The sequence below is a fragment of the Notothenia rossii genome (genome assembly GCF_949606895.1).
Source record: "Notothenia rossii genome assembly, chromosome: 10".
NCBI classification, from domain to species: domain Eukaryota; kingdom Metazoa; phylum Chordata; class Actinopteri; order Perciformes; family Nototheniidae; genus Notothenia; species Notothenia rossii.
In genome coordinates, this window is record NC_136908.1 from 15644858 (window position 1) to 15665398 (window position 20541).

Here is a 20541-nt window from a genome sequence, read left to right on the forward strand (position 1 = left end):
ACAAACACACAAACAAAAAAAACTAAATATGTTTGCTTGCAAACACCAAATATGTCTATAACCATACCATATTTAGCAAACACCCAACATCCATTACAAAGTGTTAAGTAAGGTGTAATTACATAATGTTAGAGAAATTAAGTGTATTTATCTTAATAATAATGAATGCATTAACACTGTGTACAGTGATGGATTCCCCAGCTCTAAGTGTTTAGAGAACGAGGGGTCCTTGAAGGCACCGGTTGACTGACATCCGCGCAGTCTAATCCACACAGCGAGGATGCACTTCATCGGTGAAATGTGTCGAATCAACATCGGCTAACTACTTCTCTAGGCTGTGATTGACAAAACCCCGCTAACACTTTGTTCCTCCAGCCTCTACAGACCGTGTTTATTCCTAAAACCGTCGGATACACATTTAACCCACACCGGGACTTCGCAGACGTTACGTCGGGACAATGGAATCTCACGTCCTCCCGGACAGTATACGCCCTCAGCGGCTGCAGCCAGGCATCGGATTCGGCTCAGGACCGACCGGGACGCTCCGCTCCTCTCTCCGGCCCGGGGTGACGGTCCCCATCGCGCCGCTGCTGCCCTCCCCGGCCTCTCTGTCCGCCTCGTCCGGGCCTCCTCCGCCGCCTCCTCCGCTGCAGCTCCACAGCCTGTACGGCGGGCTGGGAGCGGGGCCGTGGCCGGGGGCAGGGCACTGTAACCCGGGGAACCCGGCGGTGCTGAAGGAGGCGGTGGAGGCTGTGGTCCGGAGCTTCGCTAAACACACTCAGGGCTACGGCAGAGGTAACGGGGATAATGCTCTGTTAATGTGGAGACAAATGGTGTTAACATGTGGCATATAGACAGAGGTGGGAAAAGTAATCAGATCTTGTAGTCTACTTTAGTATAAGTATAACTACCAGAGTGTAGGAATACTCTGTTACAAGTAAAAGTCCTGCATCCTGCACCTACAGTACTCATTATGCACATTGGCCCATTTCAGAACAATACATTGTTATGTTTTAATTATAATTATTGATGAATTAAAGTGTTATCAAAGCTGGTAAATGTGCAGCTAGTTATAATTACTTAGTGTACTGCAGGATAGCTTGTGGATTACTCAAGGTGTAACTAAAGTATGATTTAAGTGTTGATTATATTTCATATCATTAATATCATCCAAATCTGCATAGTAACTGATGGTATTAAATAAATGTATTGGAGTAAAGGTACACTATTTACATCTGTAGTGGGGTAGAAGACGTACATAGTAGCAAAACATTGAAATAAGTAAAGTACAAGTATCTAAAAATTGTATTTAAGTACAGTACTTGAGTAAATGTACTTGGTTATTTTACACCACTGCTGGCATAGTTTAGTTTATACTTAGGGAGTTTTGAGGAGCAGAAAGCCACTTTGAGCTGCACCATTTGTTTGGATATGGATTAGCAACAGACACAAATGAAGCTACATTCCTTTATTATGTTTGGTTGCACACTGACTACTATACTGACATTATATTGTTTTTACTTATAGGATTGACCGTGTTCTTTGGGATGCAATGTCACCAAAATGTTTTTTTTTTTTTAATTAAAGTGTTCCTGTAATATTTAGATAGCTATAACATTGGCTATCTATCCATTAAAGGATTAAGATATAGCTGCAGGGGGTCACATTTACACACAATAAGCTTTAATACCTATACATCAGCCTAATTAAATGTAACTTATTTTTAAATTGGACACGGTACACTACTGTCCTGTAATGTAGACAGTAAAACGTACTAACAACAAAGGAAAGGCAGGGACTTCACTTATTATCGGTATATCTATGGGTACATTTTGGTTATTCACATCTTTACTGATCAAAATAGACATCCGTATATTAATTATCAAAAATATGTTTGTGGGTTATCCAGACTCTCTCATCGAGCTTTAACAGTGGTACGCAATTTGCCCAACTGTTAACCTAAAAAGAATCAAAAGTCACGAGGTATAGTTTATTTATGCTTGTATCTGTTTATCATAGTTTACCTACCTTTATAACACATGTTAGTCATCTCTATTGCATGCTGGAAAGCCCTATGCATAAGACACTACAACAAAAGCTGCTGTCCTGTTGGCGGTGGAGCTTACACAAATGTTCCTCCCCGCTGCTAATAGGATTTATTTCCAAAAGATTGTCCCTCTGTGCTCCTGACTAACAGCCTCTTTCCTCCTCTATCCCATTTAGGCAGCTTAACACCTTCAAATTTGGCAGCACCATAAAGACTGTTGGTATTTTTGTCTTAATGTTGCTCCAATTGTTGTATTTAATCTTGCGGCAAAGGAGTTCTTGTTAAAGAAAATCATTTGTTCTATTTTGGCATTTGGAGATAATAATTTCCCCTACATTATACAGTAATTTGGGGTTCCTATATTTTCTTTGTGGCATAGTTATTATTCAGCCATTATCGGAGAATGAAAAGGCCTTTATTTGTCTTAAGATTATTAAGACAGGGAAAGTAATGCCAGGGACCATTAGAACATGGTCCCTGGCAGAATGACCCTCAAGTATTTACCCTGGCTGATATAATTTTTTAAGTCTATTTATGTCTATTTTGTCTTTTCCACATGATATATTTGTCAGTCATGTGCTGATTGAAATCAGGCCACTGCCTCATAGTTTGTTTGAGTCTGGGCCAGCACCATTGTCACATGCCATCCTCCTCTATCTCTAAATATTTCCTGTCGTTCTATCTTATCACTGCGCCGATCCCTGAGAGGCTCAAAAATAACTCGGTCAGGGTCTGAATGATTGTTTTCTTGAGTCTATTTCTGGTGGACTCAGTAATTCATGTATATTATGGGGGACACATGCTTAAGTTAACTATTGGACGGATACATATGAGAAATGTCTTTGTTGTAAAAGTAATATAACGGAGAGCTACTTGCTTTGTTTACAATATTGAATTGACTGTTCTCAATAGCAAATTGTTGTTTACATGTTATTACTTTTTATTGGCAACCAGCAAGGGAACATCTTTCAGAGAGCACAGTATTTTTCCCTTTTCACACAGTAAGAGCCTTTTTTGGATTGCAGTTTAGGGATTTATAAATCAAATGTCAGAATTTAGCTCTTTAAACGCACTGAACAGTCTCCAGATTTGAGAGCGATTGAAACAGCAAGAGCTCAGCAGCAAAGAGCTCAGAGAAAAACAATGATGTTGGCTGCACTCACGTTTCCCTGCACATCCAAACAGAAGTAATCATTTCCGATTCAGCCGCAAATCATTTACTGCTTTTTTTTGTTGCTTTGTCACATGAGCACATAAGGTGTAGAGTTGTTGGGAGTGTTTTTCTTTAAGCAGCTCTTCTGAGGTGAGACAGAGTTTCCTCTCATCAGCGACCACCTAAAGATTTCCAGGAAAAATCTCTGGCATCCTCAAGATGACCTTCCCCCACTCCCTTCCCATCTTTGTGTTTAGAGAAGATGTCACAGTTAGAAACTGTTGATCTACCACATTGTGACAAGCATTTTTATACTTACTGAAAGTACATTTGAATTATACACAGCTGCACTGTCAGGAAATTAAAATGAATATATATATTTGAAGTTCAGCAAACAAGCAACAACAGTTTATACATGGCATAATTTGCATCCACATAATAACTTACAAAATATAAATCAATAAAAAAACTTGTAAATAAACAGAAGCTTTTGCGAATTTCACAATGAAATCAGTACAGCACCATATCCAATTGCTAGTCAAAATGTCAAGTTTGTCCGCATGAATCCCTTCTTAGTATGACTTCAGTTTTCGACAATCCCCCCGCGTGTGTGTGTGTGTGTGATCTCCATCCTGTTTACAATCCGTCCAGCTCAAATGTGTTTTCCCTCCGTCATATTTTGATACATTGGAACTACTTATTCTCATGTTTCCTGCTTGTGATGAGGTTGCTTTCATCTCTGTGCCCTGCAGTAAACGTGGTGGAAGCTCTGCAAGAGTTCTGGCAGATGAAGCTGACCAGAGGCGCCGACCTGAGAAACGGAGCTCTAGTTGTTTATGAAATGGTCCCATCCAGCAACCCTCCTTATGTCTGCTACGTCAGCCTTCCCGGAGGCAGCTGCTTCGGGAGTTTCCAGGTACCTTGTGTTTCATTTCTTAGCATGCTTGTGAGAACATCATCACATCTTCTTTTGATTTGAAGAAAGTGCTTATTGGTGTTTTACAGTATGATTAACACAAGTGGTCACTAATGTGCTATGTTAGTTACAAACTGAAACATCTCCAACATGAACCACTGGAGAGCTCAGTTGGAGCTGGTAGTATTAGGCAATGCCCTCCCATCTGTCTCTCCCTTTATACACTGCATCTAAATTAAAAGCACTCTCTGGCTCAAAAAATATCTTTAAAAAAACCCACATGCTTGCAACCACAGCACACTAAATATGGATTCTCAGGACAGATAAAAAGTGTGAACTCCACATAAACACTGGCTGGCTTTATGTTTTGGACTGCAAATCTGTAACAGTGATCGTATCTGACCGCTAATGCATGTTTCCTTCCCCGTTTGACAGTTCTGTCCCACCAAAGCCGAGGCTCGACGCAGCGCTGCCAAGATCGCCCTGATGAACTCTGTTTTCAATGAACATCCCTCCCGCCGCATCACAGATGACTTCATAGAGAAGAGCGTCAGTGAGGCGCTGGCCTCCTTCAATGTAAGTTATTAATAATAGATTACAGGAAGTCCTGTGCTCAAGTGATTCACTGTCAGAGAGGAGGAAGTCACAGTGTATCTGCACTGTGTTGTGCTGATATGTGAATGAAAGTGGCAGAAAATAAAGATTAAATAATGCATTAGTATTAATTCATGTGGTACTGTTTTTTACACTCACACTACCTCACTGCATTTACATTTTATTTTAAAACTGTGACTACTTTGCAGATGTTATGATTGATTTAGTTTTCTGTATATTTTATATTGTGTGCTGTATGGATTATCTTTAGATGAATTGTTAATATGTATATATTTACTGTTTATTTTGTATTGATGTGCAATGCCTATTTTTACATCCTGCTATACAAAACAATTTCCCAAATTAGGAACAAAAAGTATATCTTATCTAATTTTCAAAAATCTCATGCAGTTAGAAACATGAACATGGCTATTTGTCCACAAATAAATCATGCCTTGAAAAGGAAAGAAATTCCGTCAGATATCATTGTTTTTTAAAACACACTCCTACAAAACCTGTTTTGTATGCACACAACACACAGTTAGATTTCATGTCACCATACCTGTTGTTTGAGCCAACACAGCTGAGTGAAATTAACTCGTTGTTGTTGTTGTTGTTTACAGGGAAACAGAGAAGAGGCTGACAACCCTAACACAGGAATTGGAGCATTTCGCTTCATGCTCGAGTCCAACAAAGGAAAATCCATGCTGGAGTTTCAGGTGTGGAAAATTCAGGAATGTTTGTCGTGTTAAGATGCATTTTCTGCCAGAGGATAGTGTGACGATAGAATTGCAAATAGCAGTTTGAAAGGTTTGAGCCTTGATGCCGTCTTAAGAGTGTTGTATGTGTTAAGCTTTAATGCGCATCTAATATAACAAAGATAGAGACCAGTTAAATGAAGTTTGTTTGCTTCTAGATCTATTGAAAGGGTTAAAACACAGCAGTTTGAGTCGATTTGTGACCTCTTTATCTTTGAACACGGAGCTTGTAGCCAGAACATCACCACCCTATGTCTAATTGGTAAAAGGGAAACTGAGGGAAGCATTCTTGTTTTGCAACACCGAGTTGTTACACATGTAGTCTCTTGAGGCGAGTTTCATCCCTGATTCCTGCTGTTTTAAATGTGTTTCAGGAGCTGATGACTGTGTTCCAGCTGCTGCACTGGAATGGGAGTCTGAAAGCCATGAGAGAACGACAGTGTTCCCGACAGGTACCGTCTTTCATCCTACATGGGGTCAATTATCCAATCGCAGACGTGTTCATCACTTTTAATTTAGTCTTCTAAACAAACAGCCTCTGTGTCCCATCTTTCCCTCATGGCATAACTGATGCAGAGGATTACACACTTTTGAGAGCAGCGATGAGCTGGAAAATAACAATACTGCAGATAAACAAGCACTATAAATGCTAACAAATGCTGCCAAAAAGATTGAGTTAAAGAAATAATGTCTCCATAAGCTTCCTGGTTTGCAGCCGAATTGTGAAGTATGTTCAAATTATAGATCCAAGAAATAGTCTTTGACATTCTTGATATCAGGTTTCATATCTCTACTCAGACTGACCCTCTTTTCACCTTATATAAGCTAACATAAGGCAAGCCAATGTGTACGTTTAAAGACAAGATGCTTAAGAACAAAGACAAAGTGTATATAAAAAAGACAGATTCAGAGTTCTCAGAAAGCAGCACCAGGCATCATAAGATTAAACTGTTTAATGTTGGTTAAATACAGTGATTTGTTTCATTGAGAGATGTTCGGCCAAGAAATTGAGCCATTGTGATGTTTTTATATTATGTCTGTATTTCAAGTTGGGCAATATTTTCTTTTGTGAAAATGTCATGGTTATACAGTGGGGCAAAAAAGTATTTAGTCAGCCACCAATTGTGCAAGTTCTCCCACTTAAAAAGATGAGAGACCTGTAATTGTCATCCTAGGTATACCTCAACTATGAGAGACAAAATGAGAAAAAGAAATCCAGAAAATCACATTGTCTGATTTTTAAAGAATTTATTTGTAAATTATGGTGGAAAATAAGTATTTGGTCACGTACAAACAAACAAGATTTCTGGCTCTCACAGACCTGTAACTTCTTCTTTAAGAGCCTTCCTCTGTCTTCCACTTGTTAACTGTATTAATGGCACCTGTTTGAACTCGTTATCAGTATAAAAGACACCTGTCCACAACCTCAAACAGTCACACTCCAAACTCCACTATGGCCAAGACCAAAGAGCTGTCAAAGGACACCAGAAACAAAATTGTAGACCTGCACCAGGCTGGGAAGACTGAATCTGCAATAGGTAAGCAGCTTGGTGTGAAGAAATCAACTGTGGGAGCAATTATTAGAAAATGGAAGACATACAAGACCACTGATAATCTCCCTCGATCTGGGGCTCCACGCAAGATCTCACCCCGTGGGGTCAAAATGATCACAAGAACGGTGAGCAAAAATCCCAGAACCACACGGGGGGACCTAGTCAATGACCTGCAGAGAGCTGGGACCAAAGTAACAAAGGCTACCATCAGTAACACACTACGCCGCCAGGGACTCAAATCCTGCAGTGCCAGACGTGTCCCCCTTGCTTAAGCCAGTACATGTCCAGGCCCGTCTGAAGTTTGCTAGAGAGCATTTAGATGATCCAGAAGAGGATTGGGAGAATGTCATATGGTCAGATGAAACCAAAATAGAACTTTTTGGTAAAAACTCAACTAGACGTGTTTGGAGGAGAAAGAATGCTGAGTTGCATCCAAAGAACACCATACCTACTGTGAAACATGGGGGTGGAAACATCATGCCTCATGTTGAGGTATACCTAGGATTAAAATTACAGGCCTCTCTCATCGTTTTAAGTGGGAGAACTTGCACAATTGGTGGCTGACTAAATACTTTTTTGCCCCACTACTTATTTGTGTATGTGAGGTACAAACTAACTGTGCAGTACATTGCTAGAAAAAGAATGCAACTGATAGCAGAAACACAACATTTTAGAATGATTAAGAAAGAGTATCAATCGTGTCCGTCTGAATAAGATCATTATCTCCTTATATCATTTGAAATATAACGCTTGCTTTACGCACAGGCAGAGATTTACTGAAGCCTGACCACATTTAACCTTGGAAGTCCACTTAGCTTCCTCTCTCATTTTATGTGCAGGAAGTGCTGGCTCACTACTCCAACCGGGCTCTGGATGATGACATGCGCACTCAGATGGCGGCCGACTGGGTGAACCGGGAGCAGAGTGTGGCGAGCACTATCGCGCAGGAAGTGGCGTCGACGGAGCGAGAACTGGAGGACGCGAGGCTGGCGGGAAGAGAACTGCGTTTTTATAAAGAGAAGAAGGACATCCTGATGATCGCTGTGGGCCAACTCAACGCAGCCAACACTGCCACGCTGCCCTCGCACTAAACCTGCCTCCATCGTGGAAAAACATGCCTTCACTCTCCCGGTAACAGTACTGATTACATCATACATGTAAAGGTGCTTCATCTGAAAGGGTTTGTATCTTGTGTTTTGAATACCATGAGGACCAGGTAATCAGGCCTTGATTTACAGTATGCACAACCGTCCATAAAACCAACCCTTGCCGTTATAGCCGTTGCCTCTTTGTGCCTAGTGATTACAGGGTAACAGTGCTTTAAAAAAGATACCTGTAAACTTGCTGGGCTTTTTCAACTGACTTGGGGTTAACATGTTTTTTATTATTTCATACTTTATTTGACTCAAAGTAGACGAAACACACCCTGCCTTTCATCACTGAATGTACGGGACGTAAGTTTATATACCACCAAACCAACATTTTTTTTTTAAGGTTTGGATCATTCTTAATCTTTTTTATTTCCTTTATTTGGTTGTGTTTACTCTGATAGTATTTTGGACACCAGCAAGTGAAGATGAAAAAATGTATGGGTCCTTAAATCTAAATGGTAAGTACCCTGTGTACATAAATAATCAAAATATTTTTGAAACAAACAAAAACCGCAAAGGGATAAAATATTACAACTAACTATCGGTATCGTCAGATAGAGGCTTTAAAATGAAATATAGGAATCACCCAGGAGTAAACATTTCCTTGGAAACAAAAATGCTGATATGTTACATAAAAAAAAATATATGACTTGTTTTACATGTTGCCTTAGTTAAAGTAGTGTTTCTTATTATGCTTAGTCAATGTTCACATTTCTTCAAAATGTCTGCATATGCCAGAAGGCCACCGGGACAACAGTAGGCATAATGATATGTAAATAATTCCACTACAGGAGAGGCTTTATGTTTCCTGCAATATGATGGATAAAAAATATGTGCATATCGGTTTCCACATTGGCAATAGGCCACATGTGGAAACAGAATATGGTTACAGAATATCGGGATATCAAATATTTGCAAATACCATATCGTACATCCCTAAACCCTTCATAATTGTTACAAGAATGTGTTCTGCCTGTTGTAATGAAAACAAAGTGTATATATTTGGCAATTGAAATGAATTCAAGACAGCATTGAAGCACACTCATATAAGAATTTGTAGGTTCTTTGTTGAAATATCAGCATTTGGCTGATTGCTCAGGTTTTTGAAAAAGAAATCAGATAATGAACCGTCACTATGTATTTCTTTTTTATTGGTGGGCTTTTTGCTATTTTAGTGTTCATTGTGTGCTTGGTGACCATGACAGTAGCTGAATGTATATTTTCAGTGTGCTATCAACTAAGGATCTGCAAAGCAATGCTGTTTAACATTTAGACGACTGAATTGTTATTGTGATGAAGGATGGGTTTGTCATGTGCTTCATTTAGAGAACAGAGTTTAGTAGACTCAAATGTAGGTCATGATCTCATCGAGTCAAAGAACAGTGTTGATTGGAGTCTAAATGTGAAGGCCAAAAAAACAAATTGAGGGATCTTTTGTGTTTCAACAAGCGGTTTGTTTGTTAGCAGTGCTAGTGTATGTCAATGGGCTAAAAACAGTGTATATGAGTCGCACTTATCAAATGTTTTCATGTTGAAGGACCTAATTTAGTTCATGCTGAATATGTGATATCTTCATATTTCTCCATGTATCTAAAATGTATTGAATGCATAATACGGATAAAGTCATGTTGGTGGGTTGCCTTTTTAAAGACCCCATGTAATGGAAGTGATAGTTTAATGGCTAATGTGTTACTCTTGTTGGATGTAGTGTGGGCAGTGAGTTATGCAAGTTAAACAGCAGGAGCGCTCATTCTCACTGCTAAATGCTGGATTATCAACAGCAGAAACTGATTACACTACATTTGGGGAGTCTGCAAATCAAAAACAAAGAAGCAGAGATGGAGTATGATTAAAGCCAGATTTAATTGTATTACTTCACTGCTGCGTCTCTTTTCCCTGAATCATTGTGCCTTTTTTAAATTGGTTACACATGTAAAAAACTTAAACATTTCATTTCCTTTAATGTGGTCTTTAAAGGAGGCTTTACTCTCTTTAAAATGTTTTGTTATTTCATGTAAAGCTAAATATGACATGCTATATTATTGTTACTCATAGAAGATGTTTGGCATTTTGAGAAATGTGCTTATTCCCTTTCTGAAATAGAGTTACTAATCTCTTATTAGTCCATTTTAAATGTAAGGCTTCAGCTTAGCTTAAAGGCTGATTATCTGAATTGTTAGAGTAGAGACGTGAATCTGGCCACCTGAAGATGAATAAGCAAATTTCTCCAAATGTCGAAATATTAAAATGTTACATGACATAAGTTTATGAAGGATTTATTAAATCTTGTTACCTTTGGTATACATTTATAATCATTATATATTGTTTGTTTGGTACTCAGCTTGCAAAATATGTGTGCAGCACAACCAGGAAGATATTTCTGAGTAAGTTTTGTCTCTGCAGCAATCTTCAGTGAATACTGAAAAGTCAAAATAGACATTTGAACTGAAACAACGAACACTTAAACCTCACAACTCTGCAGCTCGAACCCTGCAAATATTTTCTCCTGCTTCCAGAACCTCATCTGCAGAGATGAACTATTTGAATTATCTTTTTACAGGAATGAGGCTCGAGATCTTACATTTTGTGTTTATTTTATTTTTTTCTTGTTAATTGGATGCTTTTTCTGTGTGTGATTTTTGACTACAAGCCATTCATGTTCGAGCTCTCTTCTTAAAAATGCCTTTTATCTTTCTTTGTGATCATTATCAATGAAGGCTTTTTTAAACAATATATTTTTTTGGTATCCATTTTATAAAAAAACGTGGGCTTTTTATCTTTTATGCATGTTGTGTTGATTAAGTTTGTTTTTAATGTTTCATATTCCATACAGTATTGTTTTATGATAGTGTTTCTGAAGGCTCTTATTGTATGTATTTTCTATGAATATTTTGTATTCCATGTTTATACTTTTATTAGATTTATATAATGTAATAAAATGGCTCATACAAAAGTGTATTAAATGGTCTTGTTACTTGTTTCAATCACAACTAGTATAACAAGGTAATTATTAGTAATGTTTTATTGGTATGTGATGTGTATAATTTACACCAAAAAAATAGCTTTTCAAAAACATTTTAGAATGAAATGTACCCATTTCATACAAAAGCATAGTGTGCTCCACACATGGACCTTTGCTCTAAACGGGCTAGGAAGGAAAAGGTCTATGGCAAAATAGATTGTTTCAATGTTATGTCTGCAGGAATTCCCGGTTCCTCTTTAATAAATCTTTAATGTTTAGTAAAATGCAGATAAACACTGATGTAATGCAACGGATGTATCAAAGACGGGCTTCTAGTTGAAGCTAATTTGCAGTCCTTATGAATTTGCATGTGTTTCATAGATTAGAATAGAAATCATAGAAAAGTAATTTGCCAAAAATGGTAGGAACCCTGCCTTTGATCAAAGTGGGTATAGCATTATGATAAAACAACAACAAGGCCTGTCAATTGACATTCACAACATTGCTCACTGTTGTACAAATAAATAACTGTTAAAGATTCTTCAAAAACGAATGCGTAAATAGGTAGGGCTTTTAAAAAATGTATTTCTTTATTTTATTTCACTTCTACTCCCGGAACACACAGACAGGAAGAGGCGGGGCCTCAGTTTAGGACGCTTGCCTGGCGTTGCTCATTCAACATGGCAGCGGGACCAATTTCAGAAAGAAACCAAGGTAAATACCTCTTTATTAACTCTGTTTCAGACTTTTCTTTAACTCATCTTTGAATCTGCATGTGAATTACATGTCATACTGCTTTCCTCATGTGTATGAGCGCCGGTTTAGCTCATAGTTAGTGGTAAACATCCGCCGGTGCATCACATGGAAGTGTTCATTTGTTAGCTTAGCTTGCTGCTGCTTTATCCATTCAATTAAGTTTAATATACTCTTAATGTATTTCACATGTTTGCGTTATGATAACGTTGGTGCAGTGTTGATTATGTATTCATTTGAAGTATTGCTGCGGCTGTTGTGAGTAATTTAGAAGCAGAGGTACATTCTGTTAGCTAACAGCTAAAGTTAGCCTAGCAAGCTCACCATGTTGAATAGCTAAACAAGTGACTTTACATTTTTCTATATGAAATATGTTTTTGAAACCTTTGATATGATAGTAATGTGTTCTGTGGAAATTAATATTATAATTACGCTGAAAATATAACTAAACTGTTAGGATATAAACGTATTTGTATTCACTTCAGTTAGAACTGTCTATGAAAGTTATAAAGAGGTATTTGAGAGTATTATTGGCTACGTTGCAGCCTTATCAAGGTGGACTTCTTTTCTAACTGCATTTCTTCAGTTTCTGCTTAACTGTTCAATGTTTTTTTTTTTAAACTTCTATGTTGTTGATATGATGTGCCTTCCAGGGGGTTTATCCTAAATATATATATATTCAAGTTTGCAAACACATTTTTGCTCTTATTAAACATATTTGGAAGAAACGTCATCATTATATTTTTGAATGATTGTGTGTGTATATATATATATATTTAAAAAAAAAGTTGATCTCATGTCCTCCAGTTGTAATCTCACAACATTATTTTATTATATTCTCTAAATGACCTAAAGGCCAAATGCTTTCATTCAACAGTATATTATATCTTAAGAATGTTTCCTTTTGAAATCCATTTAAAGTTCAATGCATTTTTGGACATCCAGTTAATTTCCCTCTCTCATTTATTTAAAATTGTAATTAATGTTTTCAGATGCCACTGTATATGTCGGCGGCTTGGATGAGAAAGTATCAGAGCCGTTACTATGGGAGCTTTTCCTGCAGGCCGGCCCTGTTGTCAACACGCACATGCCAAAAGACAGGGTGACCGGCCAACATCAAGGTGAGTAACCCCTAAGTGCAACTATTGTTACTCAAGAGAAAAACGTGCATCTTTTTGTATCCAGAAAAATGCATGTAGCAACCTTTTTGTATCTTCTCAGGTTATGGCTTTGTGGAGTTCCTTAGTGAAGAAGATGCTGACTATGCCATCAAAATCATGAATATGATAAAGCTCTATGGCAAACCCATTAGAGTAAATAAGGCTTCTGCGCACAACAAAAACCTGGATGTGGGTGCCAACATCTTCATTGGTAATCTGGACCCTGAGATTGACGAGAAACTGCTCTATGACACATTCAGTGCCTTCGGCGTGATCCTCCAGACGCCAAAGATCATGCGAGACCCAGACACCGGCAACTCCAAGGGTTATGCTTTCATCAATTTTGCGAGCTTCGACGCATCAGATGCCGCCATTGAAGCCATGAACGGCCAGTACCTCTGTAACAGGCCCATCACTGTGTCCTACGCCTTCAAGAAGGACTCCAAAGGAGAGCGACATGGCTCTGCCGCAGAGCGACTCCTGGCTGCACAAAACCCTCTCTCCCAGGCAGACAGGCCTCATCAGCTGTTTGCAGACGCTCCACCGCCAGCGAGTGCCCCAACGCCGGTTCTCACTGCTATGGGGAGTGGGATGCCAATGCCAGGTATGACGAAAATACTTTGGTTACATGTAGGATGTTCAGTGGCTCGCCTCTTTCCAATTTGACATTGTTTACACCTACTTTTAATGGGATCTTTCATGATTATTAGTAACTTAATAAATGTTCATTTCAGGTCATATACTCATAGAGAGCATATTGTAGTTTGACATACAGGGAAGATGGTGTTTGTACTCATTAGACCCTCCAGAAAAACGCGGGCAAAAATCCTTGATTATGCGATTAAACATGCAGGGTTTTTATGTGATTTTATGCGGGGAAATTGTGGGAAGTTGCGAAAAACAATCGATTTAAAAAAAAATATTGGGCTGTCTTATTTATTCTCTCTCACACACAACCTGCCACTAACGTTAAACCCCTTTCCTATTCAATTAAACACATTCAATGTTTATTTATTGTAGAAGCAATTGGGCTATTTTAATCACACACACACACACACACACACACACACACACACACACTCTCTCTTACTTCTCCGCCTCATTCTGTTTTCATTTACTCGTTCGTTATCTGACCAGCTTCGATCTTGTAGGCTACTCACTTCGTTTCTTGTAGCCCTCGAAAGGGTTTTGGAGGTTGATGCCTCGGTGAACGTGAGTTGTTTGACTTTCTTGTCCCCAGCGACAGAAAGCATTTTCAAATGTTTGAATTAGGGATGTCCCGATCACCTTTTTTTGCTCCCGATCCAATTCCGATCATTTGATTTTGACAATTTGCCGATACCGATTTTTCCCGATCCGATCTTTATGCAATGCATTAAGAGGAAAAAAAGCATTCAAGTTGTCCCTTAAGGTTATTTTTTTAATTTAAATTGGATATTCTATCCAACATGGATATAGCTTCTTTCTTTCACAGCAGCATTGGATCAGTTCAGTTGTGCAGCTTTGGATCAAAACAAAATAAAGCTTTCAGTACTCGTTAGCTTACTGCTACTATTAGACACTGCGCCCTGCCCACTCTGTTGCCAGATTTGAGAGAAATAAGCAACCAGGTCTATGAAAACAAGCCCCAAAGAAGCAACACATACATGATGTTCTGTAATTTGAAACCAAAACTAAGGCCTCAGGATGACTTTAAGACTTGAACATGGTCATTTTTGTTTTGTAACATTGAATGCAACATTTAAAAAAAAAAGTATTTATAAAAAGAAAAACCCGATCCCCGATTTTTTTTCTCCCGATTCCAATCTTTTGAAAATCACGTGATCGGCTCCGATCCCCGATCACGTGATCGGATCGGGACATCTCTAGTTTGAATGAATCAAAGTGGGTCGTCACCGTCGATTTTCTCTAAGACTTATGCTCCAACACACAGTGGCACTTTCGTGAAAGACATCGGGGTACTGCTTTGCCCGGTCTTTAGCAGAAATGTTCGTCGGTAAATGAGATGGATCAGATTTTTTCATCTTGGTGTTTTCTCTCTCGTGTGAGTTCCACACGTTCACTCTACGGTGTTGTTTACCTTCTTTGATGCGCGAGCTGATGACGTCGCGTCATCATCATCACTACCTCACGTCAAGACGAGTTAACCTTTTTTTTCCCTCTCAACTTTGTGTGGAAAAATGCGGGGATTATGCGGCCTTTTGATAAATATGCGGCCTTTTAAAAAATCTGCGCCATTTTGCTGATTATGCGGTAAATTGTGCGCTCGCAGTGATTTCCATTACAGAGCTTTTTTAAGTGAGCAGCAGAAATGTAAAAAGCCTATCCGACAAAAGATCATCTCAAACCGGCGCTGTTTTGGGATATTTAGGACATTCCAATAGAAATTGGGCGTTGCTCGGGTCGCATTCTGTTAAACATTGTTACACTATAATTTCATTGAGAGGCAATCTAATTCCCAGGAGAGACCTGATGTAACACAGGGGGCAGCCTACATGCAGATATTTGGTGGCCACAGTTACAGTTGGTACAATCTTACTGCCATGGGGCATCAGGCGATGGTTAGTGCTTCAGGCTTTCAACTAGCAATACCCAATCATATTCCATTTACAGCAGCTGCCTCTAATTAACGATTATTTATCGAGTAGTTAAAACGCTGTAAGTGCTCTGAGAGCAGATAACAGGTTTCATTACCAACCTAGTAAACCCAGTAGGAAATGCAAGAGATGTCTCTTGTGTGGGTAATTGATAATTACATCGATATGTTTAATCTTGGGTGATGTCTGGAATTAAGAGTGAACATAACAGCTAACAAATTAGCCTCTTTAATGACATTTTTAAATATTCAACAAATACTTAGAGAGGACCATAGCATATTTAGCAAAGACTCTGTACATTAGTAAAATATAATAACTTGTAAATACAACTTGTTTCTGTGCAGGCATGCCACCTCCTGGTTTCCCTAATGTCCCTCCTCCTGGATCGATGCCTCCATCAATCCCCCATTCGATGAACATGCCTCCGAATGCAGGTGGCCAACAGGGCGGGGGGCTTCCACCCGGACCCCCACCCTTCCCTGGCGGCATGCATCCAGGTACTAGTTTGTCAAAGATTAAGTATACACATTGGCTGCAATTATGTATATTGGGGAATGTATACTGACAGTTACCACAGGTGCTAAAAACAAGTGAGCTTTATACAGGTGTTTTCAAGGTTGTGTAGAGCTGAGTTATATATTAATAATATATATATATATTAACATCATTATATCATATCAATATCGTGAGATTTCGATTTTTTGTTTTTAAAGGCTGCAATAAAGTAAAGTGATATTTTTTTACTTTACCCTCTTGTTTATGTTATCCAAATTACTGAATAATATTTGTCTAAATTCTCAGTGTAATGAGTTTCTGATAAAAGCATCAATGGCCAGCCCTACAACATCGTCCCCCTATAACAAAATCAAGGTCTTTGGTTAAATATTGTAATAATAGATTTTTTTATATTACCCAGCCCTACTTAGAATGCTTTAAATTGACTTTGAAAGGGTTGCAAAAAGCCTGGTTTAAACATTGAATAGATCTGTGTCCTTAAAACAGTTTGTTCATGTTAACGAGTGTTTTCAAAGACAAAGGAAGCATTGAGCATTAACACTTAACTGTTTCTGCAACGCAGGTATGCCTCAGATGTCCATGCCTCCTGGTCCTCCTGGCATGGTGCCTCCCCCCCCGGCCCCCCCAGGATCAAACCAGTCCCGGGCCCCGCTACCACCCGGCATGCCTCCACCGCCCATGGGAATGCCACCCAGAACGCCATATGGACATCCCATGGGTAAGCACCGGAGCTACTCCTCAAATATTTGTTATCAAATTAATGTGTTTTCAGCTTTAAAAAAAATAACATCTCTGTCGCGTAAAAAACTCCAATAAAGAGCAACTGAAATGGAGATAACCTCACTTCTACTGGTTGGTTAAGCGGAAACATTGATTATTGATTTGTAGTATTGACAGATAACCACGTTGCCAAGACTACCATGACAATTAAGCTGTTATAGGCAGGTGTGCTATTGATCAACCACATTTCTGTCTTGGTCGTCTTAGCACAATCAATTTAATTTAAAGGACACCTTCACCATAGTCCACGTCTTGAACTGAAAAGAACAGTGGGCTATAATGAGAAAACGTGGTAAAGTGTTACGCCTTCTATAAAAAGAAGCTCATAGATTGGACAAGAGAGGAAATTCATTACACCTTTTGTCATGCCTGAAAATGTATATCATATAGATCAGATTTTGTTAGATCGCTCTCACACACTGTGGCGTGCGGTTGACTAGTTGGATTGCCTTTCTGGCACAGTGTATGGCCCTTTCACACATGAGTTTCACGCTGATCTGTAGGTGTGTTGATGGAAAGAAATACCTGATAATGATTCATATTGGTTAGAGGTTTGCTGTACAAATGATTGTATACTGGTATGATACTATTTTATAAGCTATGCTTCCGAGCTTGAATCAGTTCACAACGTTTCTGGAATAATCTGTGCTAAATCTGGTGGAATCACAAGCAGTCCTTAAAGGTCACCTATTATGCAAAATCCACTTTTTCATGTATTTTCCTCATAAACATGTGTAAAGAGATGCTGCCCCTCTATGTAAAGAGATGCTGAAAGTTTCAGGAAAAAGATTCACTCACTTTTTGTTCTGATCCATTTATATAAAAAACAGAAAATGAGCTGATTATATTTTGGCCACTTTATGATGTCATAACGATTGTTTTGGCTTGTGTAACCATTAGCCAATCACCAACCAAGGTAACCCGCCCACCTTATCATCTGAATCTCCTCCTAGAGCACCATTGTGTTCTTTTTAACCAAATATCTCTCAGAGGGTGTGGGGAGTGGCTCCTTATTTTCATCTGAAGTAACAGACAGAGAATCAGCACTTTTGAAACAGGGCTGAAACAGAGGGGATGCTACAATGATCTGTTTGGTATTTCAAGCCAAACACTTCAGAGACATGTTTTGTATATATCTGAGACCTATAATATATTGATGAAAAACAGTATAATAGGGGACCTTTTGTGATTTGTTTTAGGGAGAAACGTTTTCCAAAAAACGTTAGCAACACAAAAGTGTGATAAAATGGTGGCTGGTTAAAATAAAAAGGGAGCATGAAGTTAATTTCCAACACTGCTACAGTAACACGGAGTACAGCTCGTCCTCCATACTATCCATGTGCTAGGGCAGGGGTTCCCAAAGTGGGGGTCGCGACCCCCCGGGTCGCGAGATGATTACAAAATAAAAATGAAAAAAAACAAACAAAGAAATTATTTAAAAAAATTGATTTTTAAATTGATTTAAAAAAAAATTTTTTTTTATTATTAATAATAACGTTTGCATAGATATTTTCAGGGGCGGACTAGCCATCTGTATAATTTCCCCACAACGAGGCTCTGTTTCTCAAACAAATTAACACCCCTCCCCGTCGACAGGGGGTCGCCAGTCTCTGGCACTGTTATTTTGGGGGTCGTGGGCTGAAAAGTTTGGGAACCCCTGTGCTAGGGGATGCAGCTATATTCTGGCAGGTGTATTGCTCAGGACCAAAGGAAGTGCCGTGTCAAGTGTGACATTGTTAACATTAGCAGTTCTCGAGAAAATCTACATGGAGCAATAGGCCAAGCAGTCCGGTTCAGTCCTGTCTGTTTTCCTAGATTGGAAAGGGCTAAAAGCTGATATAATGATAAAAACTGATGGTTTTGAAAACTGTTTTGCCCCATGGGTCAAACTGTTCATTTTCCACCGTAGTGCAAAACCTCTGCATTTAATGATGCTAACAAATATTGTTAACTGTGGTTGGCTTTGGTGAGAGTGCAAAAGTTGTGATAAAAATAGAGACGAACAACTTCTGTCTTTGACTACACAATGTATTGTTTATTTACCGGCTAATAATAAAACCTGGACTATGGATTGCTATACGACCATAGTGACACACTGACCCTGTCCAACTGTTACTGTGAGAAGATAAAACATAGAAAGGCACATTCATTGTTTGCTAGTGTTTAACCACAGACAATGATGAATTATGTCCTTAGAGTCTGCTATAGTAGCATATAATCAGAGATAAATATTTTACCATGTTATGACCCTCCCTCTTCTTCTCCCAGGTCACCCGGTGCCTCCAGGGATGAGAGGCCCTCCTCCCATGCCTCCACCAGGCTACGGCGCTGGCCTTCCTCCTCGTCCTCCTTTTGGCTTCCAGAGAGGACCCCCGATGCCCCCGAGGCCCCCCGGTGTCCCGCCCCGCGTTCCTATGAGAGCACCAATGCCACCATAATCCATTACAGGCTGCAGAAACGGGCTCTCATTTTGATTTTTTTTTAATACCTCTTAAGATCTACTCAAGTTTGTAATAGTGAGAATAATTTAACCCCGTGTATGTATTTTTTTTCTGTGGTCATTGTACAGATGAAGACCTTCAATGAATAAATTTTTTTAGTACACATTTTGAAAAGTCATTTTTTAACCCATGAATATGAACATCTTCGTCTGGATGGTTAATATCATAATAAAATGCTTCTTCATAGTAGCCATTTTAACACGCCATGCCATGTGTCCCTGTCTGCTTGGTGGCGTTTCCTCTCGTGACTCTTAAGGGTTGAAACCAAAGTAATGTTGGGTTCCATTTGTATTTTTCCTGCCCTCTACTGAGTCAAAATGTCCGCTGTTGTATAAGGCAATTACATTTACAAATATCCCTCTGTCTTGGTTCCAAGAACGGACACATATGACTAACATATATGACACGTGTCAGTTTTGATCTGATAGTGGCTATAAAGAACGGTTCGGTGCAACCATAATTATAAGTAATACCACTTAGCATATAATGACTAATTATGTCAAATGTAGTTGTCCTTTCATATGTTATGTTTTAGGTATATAATATCCAACTTAAATCGGCTAAAATATTTTTTAATCCGCACACACAAGACTGCATCAATTCCAGATAATGAAAAAATAAGAAATGTCTCAGGAGGGTGAAGGGGGCTTTTACTCACCTTGCCTCAACTTCAGGAGCAAACAAACAAAAAGACAAGAGAATAGAAAATGAGAAATACAACAAATGTCAACATGAAGAAAAAAAGAATATAAAACAATTCAATAAAAGCTAAGATATCCATTGAATGCTGATAAAATGTTAATAAGCGTTCAACTTTATGCTATTTATAACCTTCTAAAATGAGCCCTTTTGCGTGATTCTTTATAATACATAAGTTGTACTATTTTAACTGTACTTGCTGTATTAGTAGTATGAATGACGTTTACATGTTTACATTATTTTTGCTTTCCATCACTTGCTATTAGGGTTAGGGTTATGACTAGGCCCAATATATATAATTTTAATGAAGTGCATTTTTTTCACTACGTTTAAGGGTATTCTGATTTCCACCCTTGTACGGCAGTGGCTCAGTCAGTAGGGGCTTGGACCGGTTCAAGTCC

General features: G+C 38.8%; 2 protein-coding genes across 2 annotated transcripts; both read left to right on the forward strand.

The window, feature by feature from the left end:
* Window positions 1–196: 196 nt before the first annotated feature.
* On the forward strand, window positions 197–11114 carry lix1l (limb and CNS expressed 1 like). The gene is made up of 6 exons (XM_079653533.1): window positions 197–795; window positions 3953–4116; window positions 4552–4692; window positions 5334–5429; window positions 5843–5920; window positions 7861–11114. Exons 1-6 carry the CDS (start codon window positions 459–461, stop codon window positions 8110–8112), a joined length of 1068 nt encoding a protein of 355 aa, XP_079509659.1. The 5' UTR covers window positions 197–458; the 3' UTR covers window positions 8113–11114.
* Window positions 11115–11743: 629 nt separating this feature from the next.
* sf3b4 (splicing factor 3b, subunit 4) lies at window positions 11744–19544 on the forward strand. Its single transcript, XM_079653798.1, has 6 exons — window positions 11744–11848; window positions 12880–13008; window positions 13109–13651; window positions 15989–16141; window positions 16723–16878; window positions 19209–19544. Exons 1-6 carry the CDS (start codon window positions 11815–11817, stop codon window positions 19376–19378), a joined length of 1185 nt encoding a protein of 394 aa, XP_079509924.1. The 5' UTR covers window positions 11744–11814; the 3' UTR covers window positions 19379–19544.
* Window positions 19545–20541: the final 997 nt, after the last annotated feature.